Source organism: Podarcis raffonei, chromosome 9, assembly GCF_027172205.1.
Source record: "Podarcis raffonei isolate rPodRaf1 chromosome 9, rPodRaf1.pri, whole genome shotgun sequence".
NCBI classification, from domain to species: Eukaryota; Metazoa; Chordata; class Lepidosauria; order Squamata; family Lacertidae; genus Podarcis; species Podarcis raffonei.
The window spans coordinates 2416547-2444158 of record NC_070610.1 but is presented as its reverse complement, the minus strand read 5'-3'; the positions used below and the strand labels follow the sequence as shown (position 1 = coordinate 2444158).

The 27612-nt window shown below is 44.4% G+C and overlaps 2 protein-coding genes across 5 annotated transcripts in view; both read left to right on the top strand.

Annotated features, from left to right (window-relative positions):
- UBE2Q2 (ubiquitin conjugating enzyme E2 Q2) overlaps positions 1 to 9722 on the top strand; it is a 39410-nt gene extending 29688 nt beyond the window's left edge. For 2 of the 4 annotated variants that reach the window (XM_053402662.1, XM_053402663.1), the window contains exons 10-13: positions 3556 to 3604; positions 5663 to 5758; positions 6552 to 6627; positions 8011 to 9722. In XM_053402662.1, coding sequence (XP_053258637.1) covers positions 3556 to 3604; positions 5663 to 5758; positions 6552 to 6627; positions 8011 to 8042 — 253 coding nt within the window. In that variant the 3' untranslated portion in view covers positions 8043 to 9722. The remainder of the gene's footprint in view (positions 1 to 3555; positions 3605 to 5662; positions 5759 to 6551; positions 6628 to 8010) is intronic. The other 2 variants (XM_053402665.1, XM_053402664.1) reach the window with 1 other exon arrangement.
- A 2734-nt stretch (positions 9723 to 12456) lies between these two features.
- On the top strand, positions 12457 to 27383 carry FBXO22 (F-box protein 22). Its single transcript, XM_053402666.1, has 7 exons — positions 12457 to 12643; positions 17249 to 17381; positions 18990 to 19083; positions 19843 to 19938; positions 20854 to 21018; positions 22528 to 22693; positions 26051 to 27383. Exons 1-7 carry the CDS (start codon positions 12540 to 12542, stop codon positions 26475 to 26477), a joined length of 1185 nt encoding a protein of 394 aa, XP_053258641.1. The 5' UTR covers positions 12457 to 12539; the 3' UTR covers positions 26478 to 27383.
- The last annotated feature ends 229 nt before the right edge of the window (positions 27384 to 27612 follow it).

The following is a 27612-nucleotide window of genomic DNA, read 5'->3' as shown; positions in this document are numbered from 1 at the left end:
AGAGCTGTAACTGTGGTTTGCGGTTTTGTCCATCCTAACACTCCCAGCAGTTGGCTTCTTTGGATGCTCCACCTTCTAGTGTTAGGTGAGAAAGTGGTGAACTTCTCTCTGTCCTGGGAGACCCCACACTCAAATCCCCTGCAGCCTTGAAGCTCGCTGGGTGACACTAACGCTGCAAACCCACAGGTGAAATTGGCAGGATGAAAGGGGTGGGGGCAGGGACAGGGAGAGACCATGTTTGTGACACTGGTCTTCTTGTGGGGAGGTCAGCGTAAAGTAACAGACTGACCGCTTTGCCGTCAGTGAAGCTGACAAGAATTCACCCCTATAAGGACTATGCCACTTCATAAACCGAGGGTGGAGGGGAATTGAGTTGCAAGCTCATGCACTTGTACTGTGCCAAGCCCTGGGCCTTTGGAAAGCTGGCATGTCCATTCATCTCCTTTGCAGAAGGAATTGGCATGGGCGGCTGAGGGCATGCAAACATGAGACCTCCACACTTGCTTTCTCAAATGGCACAGTGCCAGGAGCAGTGTTGGCCTTGATATTTCTTCATCTTTAATGGTGGGCTAGCTAAGGCCATGGTACAGCCTGTGCCAGTTCTGTAGTTTTTTGTCACTGGATCTCCATTGCAAGTACTCAGTGTCATAGAGCCTTGGGACTTTCCTTGTCCAGCAAGCAATGCATCGTTGCATGATTCCCCATCCCCATTTCAGCATCATGGAGCTCTAGGAATCAAAAGGAGCTGCCTTTGGCTCTTCTGCACCTTCCCACAGACGTGTTGGGAACAGTAGAAGGAGGGCAGAGTTCCAGCTGAACTCTGTTGGCTGAGAAACTGTGTGAGGCCGACCTCTCCAAAGCCACCAGCTGATAGGGGGATGTGTGGGCGTGAGAAGAGCAGCAGTGGTTCCCACGGCTGTGTGAGAAGAGTTGCTATCAAAGCAAAGCTCCGTGTTTGTTTGACATTTAAAGGTTTTGGAGAATGGTGGCACCAGACTTTAGTGATGATGCCCCTTTGCCCAAGGAAGGAATCCAGCAATTGGCCTGGAAGAATAAAACTTAAAGCCCCCAATCTCTCGATTGCTACTTTCATACACAAGCTTGGCAGAAATGGTTTGTTTTGCACTGCTGTCCATATCAGTTCTGATGCGCGTGCCAAGAGTTGACAGCTTTATCGCTCAGGTGCACAAATTCAGTTCCCACGCGTTGTGACCTGTCCCCGCTCCCGCCTTGTCTTGCCTCCTACTAGAAACCTTGGATACTGTTCTGACTGCAGCATGACTGTCAGTTGCCTGTAAGGACCACCTGGAGTTGGTTTTTGTCTTGCTTCCTTCCAACTTTGGTTCATACCTCCCAGCCGGCTGACTCTGAGAGAAGGTTTGCCCCCTTCCCCCACATTCACACATGACACTGTGAACATAGTGAGGCCAGTCTTCACTGCAGTTGCTAAAGCAGAAGCATAATGATGGATGTTTTGGTGACCAGTTTCTCTGGTCACAGAGATGCCAAAAGCACAGCCGTGTCACTTGAAAAAAATCAAGCATGATTTAAACTCTGACTTGGTTCAGATGTAACAGGACAACATGGTTTCCTGTTATGTGAATGAGCTGCAGTGACCCTCAGTCTCACAATCCCACTGCCTCCTTTTTCTGCTGGGAGGAGATCAGAAGCTTCTGCTTCCCCCTTTAAGTCTGAAACCATGGTTTTGAGCCTGGGCTGTCCTCCGTATCCAGAGTTTAAACAAACCAGTTTTGCAAAATCTGATATACAGTGGTACCTCGGGTTAAGAACTTACCGGTAATTCGTTCTGAAGGTCCGTTCTTAACCTGAAACTGTTCTTAACCTGAGGTACCACTTTAGCTAATGGGGTCTCCCGCTGCTGCCATGCCGCGATTTCTGTTCTCATCCTGAAGCAAAGTTCTTAACCCGAGGTACTATTTCTGGGTTAGCGGAGTCTGTAACCTGAAGCGTCTGTAACCTCAAGCGCCTGTAACCCGAGGTACCACTGTAAAGAGAAATGGAGGTTTGCTTAAAAGTGGAACAGCTGCTTCTGATACTTCAGCCACAAAAGAGGGGTCTTGGCGACCTGTACTTACCTTTCATGTGAATGGACTCCTCTTCAACAATATCCAGTTTTAAGCAAACCTCCATTTCTCTTTACAGTGGTACCTCGGGTTACAGATGCTTCAGGTTACAGACTCCGCTAATCCAGAAATATTATCTTGGGTTAAGAACTTTGCTTCCAGGTTGCCAACGAAAGAAGAAATGTTTGTATTCATTTTATGTTTCAGCTTATGTCCTTATTTATGTTAATATTTTCTTACATTATCTGTTGTCAGTACTTAATTGAAAGCCTCAATAAACACACACACACACACACACACACACACACACACATTTTAAGGGGGATTAAGCTCTAGATTCGCATGATGGGAAGCCATGGTTTCCTCTTGCATCTGAACTGGGCCATCATTTAGTAAAGTGGCTTTCCTTTGTGGGCTGTTTGCATACTTTTTGTAACTGGTGGTAGTGGCCAGCTGGGGGAAGGGTTGATCTGATAGCACTTCCACTCTTGACTCTCTGACATGTATAACTTCAGAATAAATCATGTGAGAGATTAACCAAAGACGACTGTGCTAATTTTCTACTCCAGTTGGAGGGAAGTGAACAAAGGTTAAAAGTGGTGATTGTTTTTAAATGTTTCCCTTGTTGTATTTTCTAAGCCGCTGACAAAGAGAACAGCAAAGTGTAACAGTAATAAAATGCACTAAAATGAGGACTGGATTGTTGTCAGAACAGTGATATCAAAACAGTGAGTGCGCAGTGATTATGCACAGTTGGCTAACTCAGTTACATCAGGGCTGATTATAGAGCTGATGCCAAAGGGGTTTAAAGCCATGGATTGAATAGCTTGGATGCCAGGGCCTGGCCCAAGGCATTTTGGCACCTGAGGCAAACCACAAAATGGCACCCTCCTCCCTGCCAGGGAAGAAGGGGAGAGGTAAGCTCTATACCTGCCTCACCTGGTCTCACGGGTAGTCTGTTTCTGTTTGATGCTTTGAGTTCACATTGCTTCTCATTTGTACATTCACGAGCTTTTATTGTTTTGTGTCCAGAATAATTCCAATAGACCAAGCCAATGAGGACAGCTTGACTTTGGCTCACCAGTATTTAACCTTTTTAATACTCCTTGTCTGAGCGTGCTGTCTAAATGGCTGGCTCCCATCTGAATGACATAAGCAGACAAAACAGTGCTGGGAAGCAGTGGCGTAGCGTGGGGAGTGCAGGGGGGGCCGGCCGCACCGGGCACAACATCTGGGGGTTAGGGTTAGGGGGCGCAAATCCACGGGTTAGGGGGCGCAAATTACTTGCCTTGCCCCGGGTGCTGACAAGCCACGCTACGCCACTGCTGGGAAGATCCAGATTGTACAACTCAGAATAACCCTTCTGTTGAATATGATTCTAGTACAGAAATGCTTGTCTCATAATTAATATGTTAGTCTTTCCAAGGTCTTACTGAAAATCATACTCTAAACTTGCTTTTCTGTCCTGCAGGTATGTTCTCGGTGGAGGTGCATTATGCATGGAGCTGCTTACTAAACAGGTACATGCAGAATCAAAAATCTTGCTCCAGATTTGTCTGCTCCTATGGAAGTCCTCTGCAGCTGGTTGAACAAGACCCCCATTTCCAAATTCTTATAACATCCAGCTGACTCAGAATGGCATCTTACAGGGCAACTAAAGCAGTTTCTGTGCCAAACTGGGCCTATACCTTGATTGAAATGAATCTAGAAAATCAGTTACCTCCAGGAGTGCCTGAATTGGGTCCACGACCACTCGCTCAAGAATGGGAGATTAGCACTGGCCAGTAGTTACTTAGATTTTCTGAATCAAGGAATGGTTTCTTGAAGAGTAGTTTTACCACTGCCTCCCTCAAGCAGGCAGAGACCGCCCTCTCTTACAAGGAGGCACTAATCACCAGCCAGCTGTCCCCTCCCTGCTAGTTTTTATCAGCCAAGAGGGACAAGAGTCCACAATCCCCTGACCGATCCAAGCATTTGTCCACCCTCGATGCCTTCTTTGCTGCCTTCACTGCTACTTAGGTAAGCTTGATGATGCAGCCAGATCTTTCCTCCAGTTGTTTGAGCTGTCTCCCAACTTGTTTAATCACCCTAAGCTCTGGAGGTTGCCAGGGAGTCCAATGGGCTCCCACGAAGTGGGAGAGAGCAGTCAAGGTGATCATGTCAATGGCCTGAGCCATTCATATATTCCAGAGATTGCCCAGGGCTTCAACAGGAGCACCAGTCATATCAGCTGCAAAATCCCCCCAAGCCACCTGGAAACCCATTGCATCCATCAGCCTCCGAGGACAGACCATCCTCATAGGTCCCCACCTCTGCAGAAGGGAAAGAATGCTGAAAGCCTCAAGAGGAAGTGACTGGACCGTGACAAGGGTCAATACCCCCCCTTTCAGAGCACCCTGTTCCTGCCCAGTGGAAAAAACAAAGTTCAGAGTGTGGCCTCCCACCTGCTTTGGCCTGGTGACATGTTGAGACAGTCCCGTGGTTATCATGGCAGCCATGAAGTCCTGAGCCACCACAGAGCCAGTCACCTTGGCATGGGTCCCTCAGAACCAACCGTCTGAGAGTCCTCAACATCAGCTCTGTCAGCTCAGGCAGGGAAACTGCTGAGCAGGAAGGTGGGCAGTAAACCAGCAGAATCCCAATTCTGTCCCTATTGCCCAACGCCTGGAACACACACTCTAGATTCTGCCCCCCCCCCGGCAACTGGACAGTGAGAGAATTTCTTTACACCACAGCAGTTCTCCCTCCCTGACCCTCAAGTCTGGCCTGATGGGGACAACTGAGTGAGACCACCCTGCTCACCCACCCACGGGCTTCCTTATCCACAACCGGATAATGCTTCGAGCTGCATTCATTCATGCTGGCATTCAGCAACAGCAGCTGCAGACCAGGCAGGCTGATATGACAAGCACAGTTCCTCAGGTTGGAGGAGGGGCTGGCACACGACACAGTCACCAACTGCCTGCGATTGTGCCCCTTACCTGGCCTGCCTGCTTTACCTCCTGCACCGTACCTCTCCCTACCCTGAACCATTGTGATTGGTTCTCCCCCGCTCCCCTTTTCCCAGGCACATCCCAATAACAGTCCTGAATTTAAACACAATTTAAAATTGGTTAAAGACAAATAAAAATAATTAAAACAAAAACAGTTTAAAATACAAACTAATCAAAACAAAGTAGCTGAAAACAATTAGAAAGATAGACCAGAACACTAGACTGTGTGTCACAGTAAATCTTTCTTTCCAGCTATAAGTAATGAGATCTGAATATGTTTTTAATTTATTAAACAAACATTGTAATTGTTATGAATTTTCATGGCATTTGGAGACATGTGCTTACGATTTTATTTTTTGCCTTGCCAGGAAACTTTGACTTTTACTCTTCCTTGCTCCCCTGTAACGTACTCCTATTTCATATTTTCTCCTCTTGTGGCAAATAATTGCCATTTTCAAAAGTTAGAACATCAACCCAAATTAACCTGGTTTAGTGTAGAGAGGTTTGTTTGGGATTGAATGTTTTCTGCAAGACAAGCGGACAAAATGCAATCCTATTCTGGAATTTTCTTTTCTTTTTTTCCAGGGTTGGAGTAGTGCCTATTCAACAGAATCTGTCATCATGCAGATCAATGCCACATTAGTCAAAGGAAAAGCCAGAGTACAATTTGGAGCAAATAAGGTAAATACACGCCAGTATTCTTTTTCTGCTGTTCATGTATTGTGGTAGAACAGCTAGTGTAAGAGCAGTCCTGGTGCCAAAGGTATTGCTTTCCTTTCCTTTGGACCACATCAGCAGCAAGGCCAAGAGGGGGGTTGTGTCTTCTGGGCCCAGGACTTGCGCCCCAGAGAGGTCACTTTCGTGCCTCCAATGCAGCAAGAACAACATGGGAGGCTGTGGTTATGAATTAAGCTCAGCCTGGTTGGCACTTTTTTTCAGAGCTGGAAAAGCACTAACTGGGCTTGGGGAGGGAGGGGGGAGCCTCAAGGACCCAGTCAGAGTCCTCCTGCCTCCTTCTCAAGGCCACTGCTGCCCCAGGAGCTGCTTCTTGCTCCCTGCCGTGCCTGGGGCAACCAAAAAAGGCTACCCTGGTATGAATGTGTGTGACCCACAGTAAATGATCAAAACAGGCACTCAGTTGGCAATATTTTCTTGGCTAGTTGACTGCAACCCCATACCTGTGAAATAATGTAATGTGTGCTGAAGAATGGTTGTTGGGCTTTGGCGGTTTTTAGTTGGGGCTTATTGCAGAAGAGGCAGCCCCCTGTTCAGGGAACTTAACCATTCCAAGCAACGTTTATGTCCCCCAGGATCCCACCAGTTGGGAAGTCGGGGAAGAAAAACACTTTAAACAGACTGTGGGGAGAGCCTGTCACCAGCAGCGTAAAAACTAAGCAGCATGCATCCAGGCTGAGTCAGAACTACTCTGTCATGGTTGGGATATGTACTTCAACCATTCATCTCTTTCTTTCAGAACCAATATAACCTAGCAAGAGCACAGCAATCCTATAAATCTCTAGTACAGTTACATGAGAAAAATGGTATGTATGGTATGTATGCATGCTATGGTAAAACACATAGTTGTGTAAGTATAACGTCAGAGGAGAGAAGCCACTCCGCTCCCCATATGCATGTTTTTCGCAGGCATCCAGAGCTGCGCATAGTCTGGTTCTGTAAACAGTGTAATAGTGTGTTGGGAAGTTGGTCATAACTTAACTCCTACTTCCCTGATACATAAATATAATCGCAACCCCCACCAAGGTTTAATCTGAAAATTAGATCAGCTAATTGATCTCAGTAGACTGGTAGGGCAGCAATTTAAGGTCACACTTTTTGGGGAGGTCTAGTGAATTAAAGAAGTGGGGAAAAGAAGTTTAAATTTACCTTTCTAATATTGAATTGTAGTTTTGATTTGGTTTCATTGTAGATCCTACCAGGCCTGGTGGGACAGTTGTCCCAGGGCCCCTCACGCTGGCCCAACCCAGCTGTGCCACCCTACCACTTTCCTTGCCAGGCTCCCGGACAGCCATTTCAGTATTGAGCAGGCCGTGGTACCACTTCTCTGTTCCCATCTGTGACAGCCAGCTGCCATTTAGCTTCTCCAAAGTGCAATGCAAAGTGCAATGCCCAGCAGACCCACACTGGGGGGAGCTGGAGGCCCATCAGTGGCACCGTACTAAGAGCCCCCTTAAGACTGGTCCTGGTCCTGGTATTAGATACTGGTAATATAAAGGTAGGGGACACAGGTGGCACTGTGGTCTAAACCACTGAGCCTAGGGCTTACCGATCAGAAGGTCGGCGGTTCAAATCCCCACGACAGGGTGAGCTCCCGTTGCTCAGTCTCTGCTCCTGCCCACCTAGCAGTTCAAAAGCACGTCAAAGTGCAAGTAGATAAATAGGTACCACTCTGGTGGGAAGGTAAACAGCGTTTCCATGCACTGCTCTGGTTTCGCCAGAAGCGGCTTAGTCATGCTGGTCACATGACCCGGAAAAACTGGACAAATGCTGCCTCCCTCAGCCTATAGAGCGAGATGAGCGCCACAACCCCAGTCGTTCGCGACTGGACCTAACAGTCAGGGGTACCTTTACCTTTTAATATTAAGGTGGGTTGGTAATTCTTTGCTTGCATGTTGGATCATTAGGACAGGCGGTCAAGTAAGTTGTTTCCAAATGTTGCTGGTTTTTGCATAATACCTACCAGTTGCAGAACTGGATTCCTAAGCACCGAGTTATTTCTGTGTAGACTGAAACACATTAAACAACTCATGTTGTCTTATGTGGATGCTCAGAACACCTGTCTGCACTGGTGCTTCAACCAAGTATCATGGTATATTATATAGTTATTAAGCACGTGTGCAATTACAAAATGGGTGTTGCCACCACTGCTGCACATTTGTTAATGCCAAATCTTTTTTTATATATACTTCCTGCAGGCTGGTTCACACCTCCTAAAGAAGATGGTTAACATTGTGGACTTTTCATACACTTGGACCAATGTCAGTAAAAGATTTTCCTTCCAACACAGATTCAACTATGAATGCCCCCATAACAGCCATACTGAAGATTCTAGCTCATAGATAACTAGTGGATAATCTGTTGACTGACGCATCCAGTATAAGCTACAGCTGTACAATTCTGCTCTTCTGTCAAGTATCTTCAACTGAACAGTTTTAGAACTTTATTGTCCCCATGCATTAAGCATACCAATCCCCACTCCATTTTAGAGTGTGAATCCTTCAAACTGGGCTCTTGGGGTTTACTAAAATACCAGTCATTAAGATCTCCCCCCTTTTGTATGCACTTATTTGTTTTCCCAAACTGCAGACAGCTGCAATATATTTTATTTAAAGCCAACCAAATTGAATAAAGTTAGTTTAATAATATGTTACAACGTTTTTAGGTCTCATTAAATCAGACTCCTTCCTCCTCCCCTTGGTCTAAAACTGAGAGCGTTCATAGTATTGCCAAATTTGATGATGATAGGAGAACCGTAATGTTAAATCATTAAAACTTTCCTTCTTCTTTCATGGCTGTATTGAGGATATGAGCTGTTTCTGGGCAGAGATGCCCCTGAGGTGCCCTGCTGCTTCAGCAGAGCCAGGCTGTGCCAAGAGAACTTTGTGACTAGTCATATCCACTGGGGCATCGGTTTTTTGCTGGGCTACTTTGCTACTTGTTGGCTCTTGTTGCCTCCTTTGAAAGGAGGAGCCATAGATATAAAGCTTGAAGTTATTTAAAATACTAGAAACCTTCTTAGGCATTCGATTCTATTAACGGGTTGTTGCAATCATTTGTAGAGTAATGAACTTTAAAAAGCAATTGGCAGAAATCAAGAAGACACTCCTTTGAAAATGTTTTTTAAACAAAAGCAACAGTAACAAGTCCCAGGGATCACTTGATTCAGAGTTTTTTTAAGAAGGTTGCTATAGTTGTGACCATGGTTTCGTTGAAAAACTAATGGGGAACTGCTCTTCCATTTAGGAAATGAATCTGGATCTGTAGCTGCTGTGGGTCAGGAACTGCTATAACATTGCCTTACCTTTTTTAAAAAAAAATCAGGTGTGATTTTTATTTTTTGGTAGCTGAAATTGACTAGACCTTTTTGTTCACAGGAAATAAGGGTATAAGCACTTTTTTGGGGGGGAGGGGGGGTCTCCAGAAATGTCTCTGCCCCTCAGCCCTCCTTCTTGACCTTGGAGAAAAAAATCCTAAATTTGTGCTTTTTTGTGCCCAGGCATTTGGTCACATATGCTGTTTTTGTTTTGATTTTTTTAGCTTGGAGGATTGGATTAGAAGGATTTGGCCTGGTCAAAGACTGTTTCATGCAGTCTTTTAGGGAGTGGATGACTTCCAGCTTCCCTGCTTGTTTGATTGTACATATTATTCCAGTGAAATCCTGTTAGCAGCCATAAGGCAGAGGCCGAATTCTGTAAGCATTTCTGCAGCTCCTTTTCAAACCTGAGGCTAAAACTTTGAATACATTATTGAATTCTTTAGTATTCTAATGGACAAGCAGAATGACAGGTACACACTTGGCTTGCTTTTTATTGTTTCTGAGTTTCATTTTTCATTGCAGAATTATTTAGCAGTGTACGGTAATCTGTAAACTTGCATCAAGTTTATGAATAAAGAACCATTTTAAGAATTCTGTTTGTCACTTTATTTCTGGAAGGAGTCTGCTTTCAATGACTGAGTGTGGTATCTTGCAGCTGATGTTTTGTAAACATGAGAAATTGCACACAGTACTAAAAAGGTGATCTACTATGCTGTACACTAATACAATAGTTTAAAAAGCATAATACCAATCTTTAGTAGTGGTGTTTAAGTCCATAGTGTGGTATTCAACCCATGAGTAGACCCACTGAAGTAAATAGATATGGCTAACATAGGCTCATTAGTTTCAATGGGCCTGCATAAAAGCTGCATGTTCACATTTGCAAATGAAGAAGCTAAGTTATTGTGTTTTTTGTCACTGAATTAGAAACTAGAAAAAACCAAAAGCATGAATCACAACTTGGCGAAAGTGAGAGAGCACTGTAATAATTTTAAATGACCTACTTCTCACTCAAAAGCTCTCATGAAGAGTTGGTTTTGTCTTTCAGTCTCACACATAACATTCTGTGATACAGATTCATATAGACATGACATTAGTGACTGAAGTAATTTTGAAGCTTTGTTGGCTGCTTTAAAGAAAATATTTGAAGTTGTTTGTCTGCAGTCTGAGACAAATGAATGCAAAAGTAGAAACCAGAGAGCCATGCAGGGTTTGGGGGGGGGTCTTCAGTTTACTCAGGGTGGAGTCCCCTCAGTGCCCCACAAAACCTAAATTGCTTCGGCAGGGGGAAAGTTCCCTCCGGCCCCCGAGGGGAAAAAATCCTTGACAGCAGGAAACAGTGTACAGATTTATTATATGGGGCATTTTAGTTTCAAGAAAAGTTAAGTAAAGGGACATCATAGAGGTGTGTGAAATTATGTATGGCATGGAGAAAGTGTATGCAGTATCTTGTGATATGGAACCTGGGGCCCCAATGCAGCATAGTATCTGAGGATTCAGGACAAACACACAGTGCTATGCAATTTGTCCCTTCAAGAGGTAGTGATTCCCACCAGCTTGGATACACACACACCCCTCCACTGTCAAAGACAGTATGCCTTGAAATACTGGTTTCTGGGATTCATGGGGAGGTGAGTAGTGAGCCACAATGCTGGGCCAGTAGACAGCAAAATGTTGGCCTTTTCTAGGTCTTTTGAAGACTGCAATCTTGTCCCTTCTTAGTCTTCTCCAAGCTAAATATATCCAGTTCCTTCAGATACCCCTTACAGGAATTTTCTAGTCAACACACGGCTGCAGCTACATCCCAGGGTGGTTCTCATGATAATTTTTTTTTGGGGGGGAGGACCTTGACCTTCTTGGAAGAAAAGTGGGATACAAGTGTAATGCATGAAGTCTCTACTTTGATTGAAATTGAAATACTTTATTGCCACTTGTACAACTTGTATACAGTGAGATTACACTAGCACAGGCAAAGCATGAGCATAAAAAGTGCCTCTCAATAAATTCCCAGCAACTGCTGTTCAGGGGCTTCTTCCAGTGACCCCTGTTGTACCATGAAGCCACCATGACTTGTAGTTGCTGGTGGTTGTATCCTCCACAAATTGTATAATCCCCTTTTAAAGCCATCTAATTTTGTACCCATAATGACATTTTGCAATTACAGTGGTACCTCTGGTTACGAACTTAATTCGTTACAGAGGTCTGTTCTTAACCTGAAACCATTCTTAACCTGAAGCACCACTTTAGCTAATGGGGCCTCCCGCTGCCACCAATGTGCGATTTCTGTTCTCATCCTGGGGCAAAGTTCTCAACCCGAGGTACTACTTCCAGGTTAGCGGAGTTTGTAACCAGAAGTGTTTGTAACCTGAGGTACCACTGTACAAACTTCATAGCTCAACTATGGGCTGTGTGAAGGACTTCTGTCTGCCTTATCCAAAATCTCTTGCCTGCTACCTGAATGACCCTGGATTCCAGTGTCGTGTGAGAGGGGCTTTTTTCTGAACTAAAATACACCCTCCATACTTTGTAACCTTTTCTTATAACTTTACCTTCATGGTCTTGGTACTCCTTTCCTAGGCCTACCATTTGGAGATCTACAACAAGAACTGTGCTCAGTATTCTAAGTGGGGCTAAAAATACTAGTTTCAAAGAATATGGGCAGCTGCATTAGTCTGCTACAGCAAAACAGACAGAAATTTGCACACCTTAAAAGCCTGGCATGTTTTATAAATCTCCATGCGGAGGTTTTCATGCATCTCATGAAATGAACTCTAGGAAAAGTTAGGCCATAAGAAAATGGGTTAATCTTGGAAGTGATGGCAAGAGGCCAGGAGAGCTGTTGTGTGTGGTAGCTGTGAATAGTTTCATGCTGGGACCACAACCTGGAATTTTAGAAAGACATCGTGATACTGGGAGTTTTATTTTAATAGAATTTGCCAAGAAAAGCCACGAATCGGAGGGCTTGAGTTTGCATCGCGCCATCCTGCCCTTCCCTGCTTATTTCCCCGCCAGCTGGGTCCTGCTTCCTTCTGAAGACGGAAATGGTCTTTCCTTCCCCTCACGGCTTCGGGAGAGATAGAACAGGCTAAACCAGGCGCAGAACTTCCCTTCTCTCAGGTCCAGAGGGAGGCAGGGAGGCTGCTTTCCTCCGCCTCACTCCTTTCTTGCATCGCGAAGCCAAAGAGGCGCCGCTCCCGCCCCCCCCCCGCCGCCTCCTCTCCGGCGCCAGAGGCGGAGCAAGAGCGCCGAGGAGCCCCTGGGCCGCCGGAAGCGGCGCTCACCATTCCCTTCGGCTCCGTCTCTATGGTGCCGAGGCTGTCGCAGTTCTGATGACGCGCGCCGAGTTCGCTTCCGGCTCCCGCTCCGCTTCCGCTGGTTGCTCGGCTACCGGCGCGGCCTGGCGTTGCTATGGAGCCCGATCCGAAAGGGGGCTACGTGCTGAGCAACCTCGCCGAGGTGGTGGAGAGGATCCTGGGCTTCCTGCCGACGAAGGCGCTGCTGCGCGCGGCCTGGTGAGGGGGGGCTCCGAGGGGCCGGCGGGGGACAGGCTCTCCCTCCTGGGGATGCTTCGGCCGAGATTCCTGCGCTGCAGGGGTGGACTAGATGACCCTGGGACCCCTTCCCCTGCGGGACCCGCCCTCCGGCCCAGCGCCCTCTTCTCGCAGGTGCCCCCGGGAAGCCCTCGCCCGGAAGCAGCCCCGCCATTGGTAGCCTCCACACCCATGAATTCCATCCAATCCTCTTCTCAGTTAGTTGCTGCTGCTGAGCTCCCCGGGTTTGCTTTGCTGCAGTGCAGGAGCGTGACCTGGGGAAGCGGTGGAAAAGCCTCCCCTGGGAGCTTTTCTCTTAGATTGGAAATATACGATTTGTCTCCAACTAAGTTTTATTTGTAGCAGATTCTTGGATCAAAATTTGAAATGAAAGTCCATGGGCCTACTCCGAGTATGACCAGCATTGGATACAACTCTCTTTTTTTGTTTTATGTAATTGTTGTGTTTGCCATCTAGAGAACTTCTGTTGCAGGGAAGTAATATAAATTAATTCATTCGTTTTCTAGCTGTGCTAGTATGCAGTAGCGAAATTATAATTGTTCTTCTTTCCTTTTATTACCAATTTTAAAAGATATTCTATTATATCATATCATATTATAGTGAAAGCAGAACTTTTCGTGGTAGTGCAAGGCATTTTACAGTCTGGCCCAAAGGAGGTGAAAGAGCAGATGGTAGCTAGCTGTGTTTGCAAAGCATTTTGAGCATAAAATCACTTGCATCTGCTGAGACCTTGACTCCACGATTACAACAGATGACTCTCGAGAGACCTCCAGAGTACCGTCTAGTCCTGTTATCCTGGATTAGTTTCGGTTACTAAGGCTCAAGGATGTGGACAAAGTGCTTGGATCGGTCAGGGCATTGTGGACTCTTGGCTGATAAAAACTAGCAGGGAGGATGCAGCTGGCTGGACCAGGGAAGTGGTTTGTGCCTCCTTGCTAGAGGGGCTGGTTCCTGCCTACTTGTGGGAGGCAGTGCTGAAACCACTCCTCAAGAAACCATCTCTGGACTCAGAAAATCTAAGTCACTAACGGCCAGTTGCTGATCTCTCCTTGAGCAGGTGGTTGTGGACCTGATCCAGCCAATCTTGGAGGAAATTGATTTTCTAGATCTATTTCAATCAGGGCTTAGGCCCAGTTTTGGCACAGAAATTGCTTTGGTTATCCTGAATGATGACCTCTGTCAGGAGAGGGGAAATGTATCCTTAACCTCTCCTTGGCCTCTCAGAGGCTTTCAGTACCATCAACCATGGTATCCTTCTGCAGCAGCTGTCCAAGCTAGGGGTGAGTGGCTCTGATTTGCTGTCATTCTGGTCATACTTGGATGGTCATTTCCCCAGGGTTTGATTTTATCCCCCATGCTGTTCAACATCTTCATGAAATGGCTGAGCAGAGTCATCCGGAGTTTGGAATACGTTGTCTGCAATATGCTGGTGACACACAGCTCTGCTTCTCCTTTACACCTGCAGGTGTGACAGTGGTTGTCCTGGACAATTTTTTTTAAATAATAATAATATTTATTAAGTTTCCCATTTTAACAATCCAATAAAAACCACATTAATAACATTCCAAATTATAAAATAATCAAACGATCCAATTTTTATGCCAAATTATAAGTCTTTGGTTGGCTTCCTATGCTCTGAGGTTCGGGGGGTGATGATGATCTCACATTTATGCTTCTCTTAATTAGTCCAGGTAGTTCCAATAAAACAATCGGATGTTAAGCCTTGATTTATTTTTAACAGCCTCTGAGTTCGTCTGGCAAGCGAGTTAAGCCAATAGCGTATGTTTCTCTATGGGTGTGTGTTTGTTTTTTATTTCTCTCTTTATATTCTTTGTACTCCAACAGTCTGTCCGTGGCATTTCACTTTCGCTTTCTCGCACCTGTGATTTTCCACTGCGACACGTCCCAAGATGAAGGAAATCTGGCTTTCTGCCAGTTGTACCAGGCATATGTCCAAACTTCTTTGTTTTATCTCATTCCAAGACAAATAAGTCTTTACTTTAGCTAGAAACCATAATTTCCATCTTCTATTCTTAACAATCCGTTGAAGGTAATTGCAAATTCATAAATCATTTCCACACAGTTAATAATTAGACCAAAATTATAACAATAATAAAATACTCTCCAGTCCCGTTTGTGTACATAAGCAATCCGGCAGTCAGTCCTTCCAGGAAGATTTGCCAAGTAAGATAGCAAATACAAAGTATATCAAAAAGAAATAATGGAGGCTCACCCCCCCTTCCATTCTGACATACCAATCCCGTAGTGATGGTAATCCTTCCACTCAAACCCTTTGGCACCCCAGTGGCTGAATCAGTTAGCAGTGTAATTTACCTCCCCTCGCTCAGAGCATGCCCGTTAATTAAGTCCAAATTTCATCTTTAAAAACAGGTGTTTGTTGCTTATGGCAGCGGCTTTGGAGAGTTGCCAAAAAGACGCATGGTGCTTTCCACCCAGTGCCCCCTCATTCCTTCCAGATTGGGAGCAAGTGTTGGGCAATCTGCGGGTGAAGCTGCCCCCCCAAGCCCGGGGGGGGGTTGGAAGGATGTTTACTCTCATCTCATCCTCAAAATCTTCCGTGTGAGACGGCTCCAATGGAATGGGCAGCCGGACATCATAGCAGCCAAGCAGGAAGTGGTTGTCCAGGACTATTGTCTGGGATGTATGAGAGCCGACAAACTGAAGCTCAATCCAGATAAGACTGAGGCACTGTTAGTTCCCTAGACTGGAAGGGTGAGCGCTTCCCTGCATGTGTTGGCGATATACTTCCTCTGAAGGATGTGAGGATACTTCTGAATCCATTGTTGTTGCTTGAGACTCAGGTAGCCTCGGTAGCTTTGGCTGATGGCCCAGCTGCACTCCTATCTGCACAGGGATAGCCTATTGCAGGCATGGCCAAACTTGGCCCTCCAGCTGTTTTGGGACTACAACTCTCATCATCCCTAGCTAACAGGACCGGTGGTCAGGGATGATGGGAATTATAGTCCCAAAACAGCTAGAGGACCAAGTTTGGCCATGCCTGACCTATTGTCTGTTGTCTATGCTCCAGTGGCCTGTAGGTTAGTTTACTGAACCTTTGGGGCTGCCTCTGAAGATGATGCAGAATGCAGTGGCCAGGCTGCTCACTGGGGCAAGATGGTTGGAGCATATTACACCAATCCTGGCTTGACTGCAGTGGCTGCCAATTAGTCTCCAGGCCCAATTCAAAGTGCTGGTTTTGATCTACAGTATAGAGCCTTAAAGGGCTTGGGACTGCAATACCTAGGGGACTGCCTCTCCCCTTATGAACCAACCCAGACCCTGCAATCATCATCTGCGACCCTCCTTTGTGTGCCTCCACAAGAGGTCCGGAGGTTGGCAGCATGAAAACAGGCCTTTTCCGTGGTGACTCCCCATTTGTGCAATGCTCTCCCCAGGGAGGTTCACCTGACACCTTCGTTCCATATCTTTAGGCACCAGGCAAAAACATTCCTCTACGTCCAGGCCTTTGGCTAAACAATCTATGGCCTTTAAAACTGGGTGGGTGGTTATTTCATTGTTGTGATATGTATATTTGTGTTTTTATATTGTGAACTTCCTGTGATCCTCAGACAAAGGGTTGTATAGAACTTTAATCATAATATAAGTTTATTTGCAATGTAAGTTACTGTCTGCTTTCACTTTGGGAAAGGGAAACATAATTGGCTGAGCTTGGCATAACTTAGGTATGTTACCATTACTTGTCCCTTGCTTTTATACTTCACTCATCAGGGTAAGTGTTTGATGGGGAATGGAATTAAAAATGGAGTTGTTTCTGTCTCATATCTCTCTTGAGTTCTTGGAAGATGCTCTGTATAGCACCTGGTCCCTCCTGGGGAAGAGAGGGTGACAAATGTTGCCCTTGTCCTGGAAACTTTGCTTGCCAACGCCTGTCCCTATTCAATGCAGCTGGTGCGGGGAGTGGAATCGCAAGACTCCTGAATGCTGCCTTTCAAATGGAGCCCATGGCTGACATAACAGATGCTTTGGCCCTTCTCTTATTTTCTAGGCAGTGACAGGTGAAGCTTGATCAAATTCCAAGACAGATGCTGAACTTCTCTCTTAGAAATGCAGGTGTGACTAGGAGGAAAAGCAATGTCAGATTGCCAGTGGAGTTTGTAGCGTAATATTACGTAATATTTTAAGAGTTTTCCATGTGAACTGCATGAAGCCATAGACTCCTGTGAAGGAACCTGTTAAAAAAATTCTGAGATTGAGATAGCTGGGCTTTCAAAGTGGTTCATTTTTAGAAGATGCAAGAAGTGTTTGCTACCACTGAAGGTGCATGATAGACATTTCCAGATAAGGAGTCATCTGCTCTTGCAGGGCATGTACAGAGCTGGTAGTGGCTGAAACAGTGAGCTGCAGTGGGGAAGCTCAACCACCAACATAAGGAGTCTTTATTAGCTCCCTGCGCCCCCACCTGCCTTCTGGGGGGAAATGCTGCCCTCACTTATTGGGCTATTGCAAGGGTGACATATTCCTTGAATCCTCCAAATCGCTATCTTCCTGTCTGTAGTGATGCTGATTCTGGGTTGTTCTTTATAGTGTGTGCCGGTTATGGAGAGAGTGTTCCCGCAGAATCCTGAGAACCCAGCAGAGTGTTGTCTGGGTCTCCACAGTGGAACCAGGGCCATCAAGCAGCCATGCTCTGGTTCAGGTGTTAGCAGAGGAGCTTGAGGTAAGTGAATGGAACATCTTTGAACAGTTATATACTTGGATCTTTATATATTCAGACTATATATCTTGGATCCTTGGTTGAGATTCCTGCATTTGCAGGGGGTTGGACTAGATGACCCTTGAGGTCCCTTCCAACTCTACCATTCCATGATTCACAATTGGTAATCTCACAAGGACTGTTCCTCTGCTCCTCTTGGTGTATAGCCTCCTAAGATCCAATTGGTGCTTCCCTGTTGATTCTGTAGCATTGCTATGTATTTTGCTTTAGCTGTGACAGTGCTGATCATACTTGTAACCTATTGCAACTTGCTACTTGGTTGATTGTCAGATTTGGAGAAGCTGAGTTCTTAAATGCTTGTCCTGTCCTATAGTATCAGCTGGTCTTTAGGTTTAAGGAGGTGTTTGATACTGACATGGGGTTCTCAGCTCAAATTCTGTGCACGTATACCTTTGAGTAAGCCAGTTGAACACACTGGAACTTGCTTCTGAGCAACCATGCATTTATCTGTATGTGACATAGTGTTTTCCTGAACGTATCTATTCAGAAGTAAGTCCAGCTAAGCTCAGTGGGAGTTGCAATAGGCAAGTGTCTTTAGGATTACAGTCCTAAACTATAAGGGTTTACAGTGGAACCTTGGTTCTTGAATGCCTTGGTACTAGAACATTTCGGCTCCAGAATGCCGAAAACCTGGAAGTAAGTGTTCTGGTTTTTGAACGTTTTTTGGAAGCCGACCGTCTGGCTGTTGGCTGGTTTCCGGGGAGCTGCGCCAGTCGGAAACGGAGCCTTGGTTTCCGAATGTTTTGGAAGTCGAATGGACTTCTGGAACAGATTACGTTCGAGAACCAAGGTACCACTGTATAGTCTTTTATGTATGCAATATTTTAATAGAAAAAATACGTTGACCTAGATTACCATATAGAGTGGTAGAACATAAAACAGAGAGAACTCAAAACTGCTTCGTATGCAGACTGTATCCAGAACTGCTTCTTGACATTAGATAGTCACTCTAACAATAATGTTTTAGATGCGTGTTGAAAACTTTGGCCCTGAAGAATCATATTTTGTAAAGGATGTGTGTGAATGATGGTGTAAATACATATAGTAACAGACACACTTTCAGACTCTTCTGGGCCAGCCCAGTACATTTTTCTGCCTGCGGCAGAGCAGGTAATGGTGCAATGCCCCACCCCCATTTTCAATACATGCAGTACTCAAAATATGTCACGTTATTTGGCACCTGAGGCATAAAATCTCTCAAGCACTTCTCTTTCCCCTCTCCTTTCAGCAGTAAAAAAGCACAACAATAAATTGAATACTAACTATTTCACGGTACTCCAAATCAGCTGCTTGAGGTAGCCAAGTCACTTCACCTAATGATAGGGCTGGCCCTGGAGCTCTCAAAAAGTAAAATGATTCTTTATGCTCGAAACCAAGCATGTTTTGTATTGGGATGTCTATAACTTTAAAAAGAGAGAAAAGATATATGTTAGGGGGTTTAAATAGTCCCCCCCCCATTTCTTGCTATGCTTGTTCTTCCTTTGAAAGAGAAGTTCCTGTTCATTCACCTCTCCAGTTTCTGTTTTCTTATACTCAGCTTTTACTTTACAGAAGGTTCAGGTGCTGCCCCAGACAGTATTGTATATAGCAGATGCAGAGACTTTCAGTGAACACGAAGAGTGTCCAAGCCACAGGCAGAAGAAAGGTGAGCATCTGTGTTGGGTTTCCTTCTGCCATGAAGAAGCTTTGCTCCACATCCTTTCTGATTTTATACATTTATACATGGAAGCACTTGTGTGAGGGATCTGGTTTTATCCAGTGGATGAAGTACTGTGTTTAAATTCCAGAGGAATTTAAATAGTAAATAGCATTGAATAGCCTTGGCAGCCAGCCAGAAGGTTTAGTCTCCACCAATGCTGTGGGAAGAGGTAAAGTCTGAGCTCCAAGACCCAGGATCATTGTAGCAACAAGTCCTGGCCCTGATCAGTGGAGATGGGAAACAGTTTGACACTGATAGAGATCAAGCTGCGGAGAGGCTTGCAAAACAAGACACGTTGGTGCTTTTCAAGCCTCTTGCTGGCCCAGCAGAAAGTGAGGCTCCTTGTGCTCTTATCCTGGCTCAGGAGCAGAGCAGAGAAGCCTCCAAGGTCACAGGAAGGCTTTGAAAGTAGCAAGTTATTTCCCTGCTTTCTTCAGACATTTGTAGAGACATGGTTATACTGGATGGCATGATACCTCCCTGTTTTGGCCACTTATAATTCTGGCCCTATCAGAAGCCTGAACCAACACCTTAATGTTCACACTCCTAGAAAAAATGTGGACAGATTGCCAAGTGGTTAAACATACCTGGGGAGTAGCCATGCATGCTAAAGCAGCTAATTAAAAATATCATGGAGACCTGGCAGTTTTTTCCAGCTGTACTGCTGATTCAATGTGAACTTGTGCAAATTGTTTTTTCTTGTAGCACGAAGAAGAAATAGCAAAGAAACAGCCACTGCCTTAGAAAAACTATTGCCCAGACGATGCCAAGTCCTTGGTCTAGTGACACCTGGAGTTGTAGGTAAGAAACAGCAGTAATGCGTTCAGCTGTCTGCACCTTGCCCAATGTTAGCACACTTGCAAACCACTCCTTCCACTGGCCCAAAATACAATGGTCTTCTGTAAAAGTAAATGAGGGAGGGGCAAATTCCGACCCTTCGCAAAGTAAGGAACAGTTCACACTAGTTGATGGGCCCCATGAGTGCATGCCCCCCCCCAGCTGCATTTATACCAAGCCAGTCCACAGGTTGCCACAGACGGCAACCATTTTGCCCACATTCAGGTGATGTGTGACCACCGATCTGCAGGTCTTTTTGGACCTGGAAGAGGGTGGAATGGAGTAAGGCGGGCTTATGTGTGCTCTGCTGCCGTGCGTGGGGGCCAGGTACACAACCCCCGCACAAATTGGGGGTTGCCTGTACTGTCTACATTGACTGGCCTTCTCTCCAGTTTCAGGCATGAATGTTTCGCAGCCTGGCTGAGATATGTCAGGGAACAAGCCTCTTTATACTCAAAGCATCTGCTCTTGCCCAGAGGTGTGACACCCCCGCCACTTCCCTTCTGCTCATAGGTTTGCCTGGGAAATGAGCCTAGGAACTCTCGTACCCCAAATCATTCCTAGCTGTCTGAAATCCTGTTTAACCAGAGAGTAAGCCTGGGACCTTCTGCCTACTAGGAATGTGCTCTTAACAACTGCACTGTGGGCCTCTTGCCTGTGGATTTTAAAGCCACGTGTGTGGGGTTTTTAAAACTTCCTGCAGGATGTGTCAGAGATTAGTAAGAGCCTTCTTGGTTTAGCTGACAGTGCTTGGGGTCATATTGCTTTCAAAATGGGACCATTTAAAAAAAAATTCATGTGGAACTACATGACTAGGGGATGGGGAAGCAGCAGCAGACAGATGTCAAGATTCACCTGCTTTTGAACTCTCCTCCTTAGTTACTCCAATGGGGTCTCGCAGCAATCGGCCTCTGGAAGTTGAAGATGGTGAAGCTGGCTTTGCAATATTGTTCCCCAAGATTGATGGGGTGAAGATTCAAACCTTCCACTTTTGTAAAGACTTGAAGACCAGGGTCTTTGATGAAAGCCAATTTGCTGAAGCAGGTACGTAATGACTAAAACACTGTAGTAGTAAAATATTAAAGCTTAGCAGCCAAATTTTCAATTTAAGCTATTGACTGAGTATGGATTCAGGAGAGAACTATGAGGGTGATAAATGTTTTTAAGTGTGCATTGAAAGAGAATATTAGATATACACCTAAGTGCATATAGTGTGAATGCAACAAAAAGTGTTTGGATGTGTGTGTGCCATGCAAGTATCTTTGGAGAGCTAGAATTGGGGCCATTGTATGCATTATGCAGCCACAGAGACAAGCACCATGAGCAAAAGGTGAATGAACTGACTTTATATTAGACAAAGGAAAGGAAGATTGTGGCTACAATGCATACACATCATTTTCAAATATTTAAAAGCCTCTTTGAAATGAGTGAAGGGGCCAGTACTTTCTGTACTGCCAACTGATAGAAGAAGAGGCACAATAGTTTTATGCTTAAGGGAGGGGGATTCTGGCAAAACACCAGGGAGAACACTTTTTAAATGTGAAGGTCAGCAGCCAAATAAACCGCCTTCCTCCTTCAGTGTTTCTAAAGGAAACAGGCACTTGTCAAGGGTGTTTTAGATATAAAGTATCCAGGATTGGGGAAATAGGCTTGGATTGAATTATGCAGTGGATGCTTTCTCAGCGGTCTCATTCTAGGTTATTTTGGTGACCTTCCCTGTGTCCTATGCAAGCCTTAGAAGTGTCTGATTACCCTTATATAAATGTTTTGTAACCAGTTTGCGAGAAGAAGCAAATTTGCATTGTTTCCCAAGCCTCTTTTCCCCATGGTATTTTTCTCATGGGAGTTTTTGAAATATTCTGTGTTGTCCTGATTATCCTGGAAAAGGATATTCTTTAACCCCTCAGGAATAATAGCATGGAGATGTTTTGTTAAAAATGTTCCCCACAGTCCTCATCTTCCCCACCAGCCACAGTAAAAAAAAAGGGGGGGGGGAGAAGAAGAATCTTTCCTCCAGTGGACATGCAGTTTAACCTAAAGCATCTAATAGATTTGTTGTCCAAGTTGGAGCATCTCCCTTGTGAAGAGTAACAAGTCCAACTTGTTTTTATAGGCCTTTTTAACTTTGGGGAACGTAACTTAGATATGCTGGGTGTGTTGTTTACCTGACCTCAAAGGAAGTTGGTTACTTCCTGCACTATGGGGTTGGTGCATTCTGACACGTAAAATGCTAGCTACTGGTTAAAATCACCATGTGCAGAGCAAAACAAAACACAACATACAATTAGGGGCTGCACGAAACCTTCAGGATTATATGCTGAAGAGGAGGTCATAAACAGCTAGAGGGCCTTAATGATAACAACAAATCTTTATAGAGCCTCTGCCTTTATGATATGCATTCTGCTCTTTGAGCCTTTAGGGAGAAGTAGCCCAGAAAACAAAACTGATGCAGTTCATCCAGTCCAGATGCAAGACTGCCTTGCCTGTTGTTGTTCCTGCCAAAAGACAACATTACAGAGGTTAATCCTTTCCCCCTTCTCTTTCTGTAACCAGGCCTGAAGAATAATCCCGATCTCAGAGTGGTTCTTTTGTTTGGGTACAACACATGGAAGTCAGGAGGAACCCGATTTCTACACCAAATAGTCAATCGCTTGAATGAAAAAAGCATCATCTTGGCTGGCGGACATGTGGAGAGCTTTACATCTCTAACTTCTGAGAAGTGGGTATCTTTGGAAGAGTGGGGGATCTCTCTGCCCTCAGGTGTCCACTAGAACCCTGGATTGCCTAATGATCTCTTGTGTACCAGATAGTTAATTTAGTTTCCACCCATTTCTGAAAATCTCGGCTTACGTTTATTTAAAAACAAGTTTCTGACTCTCAAGGTCTGCTGAAATCTCTTGAGGTTAGAGGTGGGGATGATTGCTTAATAAAAGCCAAGATGAATCAGAACAAAGGTCCAGCATACTGTGTACCGCATAGTGGTCAGTCAGATGATATGAGAGACCTTCTGGCAGACATGAAAGCAGTATCTCTCTTCTGTTACCTCCTCAGCAACTAGCGTTCAATGGCATATAGCCATCCCATGTGCTTTGCTTGATCTGTTCTCATTCTACTGTCATTGGGTTAGAAGAGGGAATAAAACTGCTGTCTAATTTTTCCACAACATGCCCTCCCTTAGAACTTTGTAATCTCCCTAACAGCCACATCTGTCTCAAATAATAATTGGTTAGGTATGTAACAGGGCGCAATGGATTCATTGTTTTTTATTGTCTTGGAAAATAGATTATCTGGGTATTGGATCGTGGTTATTGGAGTCGGATCACTACCTTTTGAAGGCATAGAAAACATCACTGGTTCTAACATTTCAAGGAACTCCTTAGATTCCTGAATCCTCTGTTGAATTAATAGCTGTACTTAACATAGAACTGAAGCAGCTGAGCCTGGAAGAAATGTGGCTAGATTACAGATTTCTCTTTATTTTTGCTAAAACACTGATTGCGGCATTTATTTATAAAAGCTATGGCATGGCCGTTGCAAATGAAACCTTTTTTTGAGGCTGGTAACTGTATCTGCTTTGATATTTGAAGCTTGGAAGGCACAGCGCCAAACACAGCAGATCGCTTTAGCTGCTAGCCCATGCATGATTGTGCTTGGGAGTGTGCGGGAGATCAGCTGTGTGCTGGATTCGTTCTTTTCTGTTTGGTGAAAATTATTCAGGAGAGGGTGCTAAACAACATGTGGTTGTTTGGCTGCTAATCAGAAGTGCATCCTGGACCTAGCTTTCCTGATTGGTTACTAATCAGTCCAGCCTTCCCTGAAGAATGTTGCTGAGCTGAACAGGGGCCACCAGTGCAGGTGCTGTGAGCTTCCTAGATGAGCTTGCTGTGGTTTTTGGGCTTGCATTTGAAATCTTGGCAATCTTAATTTGTGCATGGCATATCAAGCCATATACATCCTCTCCCTTTCCCAATGAATCCATGGCAAATGCATGGGCTTCTGAAAGTCTGATAGTGTAGGGATGAATATAAACAGTGATGTGCTACTTCTGTACACAGATGTAGCAGCTTACATTCCAGTGGTGTTCTAGCAGTTGTCAGAATGAAGTGTCCCTCTCAAATCAGTCTGTATTATTATATGGTGTTTACTCAGTGTACAGTACAACTGGAACAGGCATCATGTCAGGTGAATTATGGTCAAATCACATCTTCGTAGCAAATTAACCAAAGGGAGGCAGAACTTTCACCACTTACCTCTCTCTTACAGTCCATTTGAAGTCTAGTCTGAGGATACAGTACTTTTTAATTCAAGAAATAAGCACCACTCATTGATCTGGGGGAATCTTGCAGGATAGCTGATGCCGTAATGTTAACTTGCAGTTGGTATAATGAAGTAATTTACTCGTATTATTTATCTGGGTTGGCAGCCAGTAGGTTGGCAGTATTCCTGGACTGCCTCCCACCCAAAATGACATTCTATAAATCAGCACAGAACAAAATCTTCAATAGTGTACAGCAGGTGTGGTGATGATCATGATCATGATGATAATCTGGCTGAGTTTCCCCAGCCACTCTGAGCTGCTCCCAACATAATATTAAAAACATAAAATGTCAAACATTAAAAACTTCCTTAAACAGGGCTGCCTTCAGATATCTTCTGAAAGTCAGATACTGTAGTTGTTTATTTCCTTGACATCTGATGGGAGGGTGTTCCACAGGGCAGGCGCCACTACCAAGAAGGCCCACTGCCTGGTTCCCTGTAACCTCACTTCTTGCAGGGAGGGAACCACCAGAAGGCCCTCGGAGCTGGACCTCAGTGTCCGGGCAGAACGATGGGGATGGAGACGTTTCTTCTGGTATACTGGGCCGAAGTTCTGAACCTCTTCAGAACTTTATAAGTTTATACAGCGTGGGCTAGATAACCATTGTGCTGCTTTTCTAAAGCATTTTGCAAGTTCTTTAGTTTGGTAAGGGGAATTTTCATCTTTTGGACAACAGCCATTGGTTGAACTGCACTCTGTCCATTTAAAGGTTAATAATGTAGCTTTTCAGCAAAGGGTGTTTAGCTACCTGTTACAGCAGCTGTGATTTCTTTCCCCTTGAAAAATAGTAGTCTTTCAGGAGCAAATATCTTTTGTTTGTCAACATTTTAGCTTGGCTAGCTCCCATTTGGAGCTTGTAGGTCAACATCCTCAAAAGATAAGCTATCTGTTGATCTAGTTGCTAGCAAGTATAGAAGGAAGCCCTACATGGGTTATGAATCTGTCTGAGCTGATTTTAAGATACCAGTTGCTAACATGTTGGGAAAGGTACAGATTCCATTCTTCCAAACTTATGGACCGCCTCTCCAAGACCCTGTGACCATCATCTGAGGTCTCCCACAGGAGATCTGAAGGGGGGCATTACAAGAATGGTGGCCATTTCTACGGTGGCTCCTGCTTGGGGGACGCTCTTCCAAGGGAGGCTCACCTGGCACCAGGCAAAACCTTTCTCTTATATGAGGCCCTTGGCTAGTTAAACAAGCTATGGCCTTTTAAATGGGGGGGGGGGTAAAGGGTTTTTGTTTGTTAAATATTTTTGTGTATTTATATTGTAACTTCCTAGCAACGTCTTCCAAATAGTAGAGTCAAGCACACAAATTATGGATCCCTCAGTAACAGACTTAGATTCACGGGGGGGGGGGTATATAGATATATTTAGCCAGGAAGGCATTCAGTAAAGAAAAGCTACAACACTGTTGTGTTATGTATGATAAGTATTTTTATGTTATACTACAATTATATTCCCAATGGAAGCACACATAAACAAACAGAATAACAAAGTAGGTCCTGTTGGAAAACAATTTGCTTGTTTGGGAAGTTAAAATTTTCTGGATTCATAAATGTTCACAGCCTTCAAACAAGACTTTGGGGATGTGGGCAGGAACATGCCGAGAGAAACAGTGGAGTGCCTAGTATTTATGTATAATAATAATATTCACATTGTTTTTCTTGTTTTGTATTGTATAGAGTCTTGATGATGCTGTTCCATTCTGACAACCCCCCTTTGTAATATGGTGTTTTGTTTCTCTTCTCTTTCAGTAACACTCAGGCTGCTGATTCTTGTGGTGTTGTTGGCTTGGCTTTCAGTGGACCGCAGATCCAGAGTGCGACTGTTCTGTTAGATCAGGATGTAATTGATGAGAGGACAGCAGAAGCAGCAGTGCAGCGCCTCAAAGCCACAAACATTCCTGAACACAATAGCCTTGGTTTTATGTTCGCATGTGTTGGCAGGGGATATCAACATTATAAAACCAAACAGAATCTTGAGGCTGATGCTTTTAGGAAGTTCTTTCCTAACATTCCCCTCTTTGGCTTCTTTGGACATGGGGAGATAGGATGTGATCGAATTGTGACCGGGAATTTTATACTCCGAGAGTATAATGACACAAAGGATGACTTGCTCCATGGTTACACCACTGTAATGACCATTATCCATCTGGGTTCAGCCAAAGCAAATCAAGCTTAAACCTTTAGTTGTAAATGTGCACCAGAGAAACGATGCTGTTTTAATTCCAGCAATGTAAAAACAAAATAAAATCTGAAACACTGTACACACTTCCAACAGAAGTGGATCCTGAAACAATTGTAATCACTGTACCATTGACTTAGGGTGTCTAGGTAGCATAATATTAAATTAAATTTGATGAGGAAGAAAGGGTTTTTTAAAATTTCAGATTTGTCAGATCTCTGGTAAAGGGTTCTAGTCAACTAACTTTTTGCTGATGGTAGACCCACTGAAATCTATCTAAATGATGGCTACTAACTTCATTGGATGTAATCTGACTAAATGTTAGTTGAATACAACCCAAAGAATTTATTTATTTCTAAATTTGCAAATTATATAGGTCAGAGTTAAGTGAACTCATATCTTTAGAAGTAACATAATTAGCATTTCTGCATGCAGTTTATGTACCAGATTTTGACACAACAATCAAGTTAAGCATTAAACGAACTTTCAGTTATGTTTTTAAAAAACGCTGTTGCTATGCCTCTGTTTTACAGCAACATTACATTACAATTTTCTACTGTGACAGCAGCACTACTTTGCAGAAGGCTGGGCCATCACATATGAATAACAGGACAATTCTTGAGCTAGAAAAAGTGGTTAGGAAGACCCTTCAAACCAATCCACCCAGTCTTAGTGGTGTGTTGGAAATGAAACCTTATGCTGCCCTTGGCTTGTTTGCAACACTACCTCTCAAGCTGCTTTTGGCAGGAGGTTAAGCTGTTGTTGAACACATGATCACATAAATCACTTTGCTGTGTGGCAAATCCTCGTGAGTGGATGTATTTGAAATGTAAGACAATGCTCTTTATATAAAGATACCCACAAAGAGATGGAAATGAATAAATGGGGTTGATAAGGCACTAACGACAGTTTTCCATATCCTTATTGTTGGATTTACAAAACTAATTCCACTTCTTACAGATGACATGCTTCCTTGGAACAGTATGAAAGGAATATCTTGGTGTGGGGGACAAGGTGAAGCAAAAACATGAAAGCAAGAGCCCGCAATCTTTACTGGAAGTGTTCAGCTAGCTCTGATTCACTGAGCTACTCAGGAGTGCCAGTGTCACCGTAAGATAAACAGCATATTTGG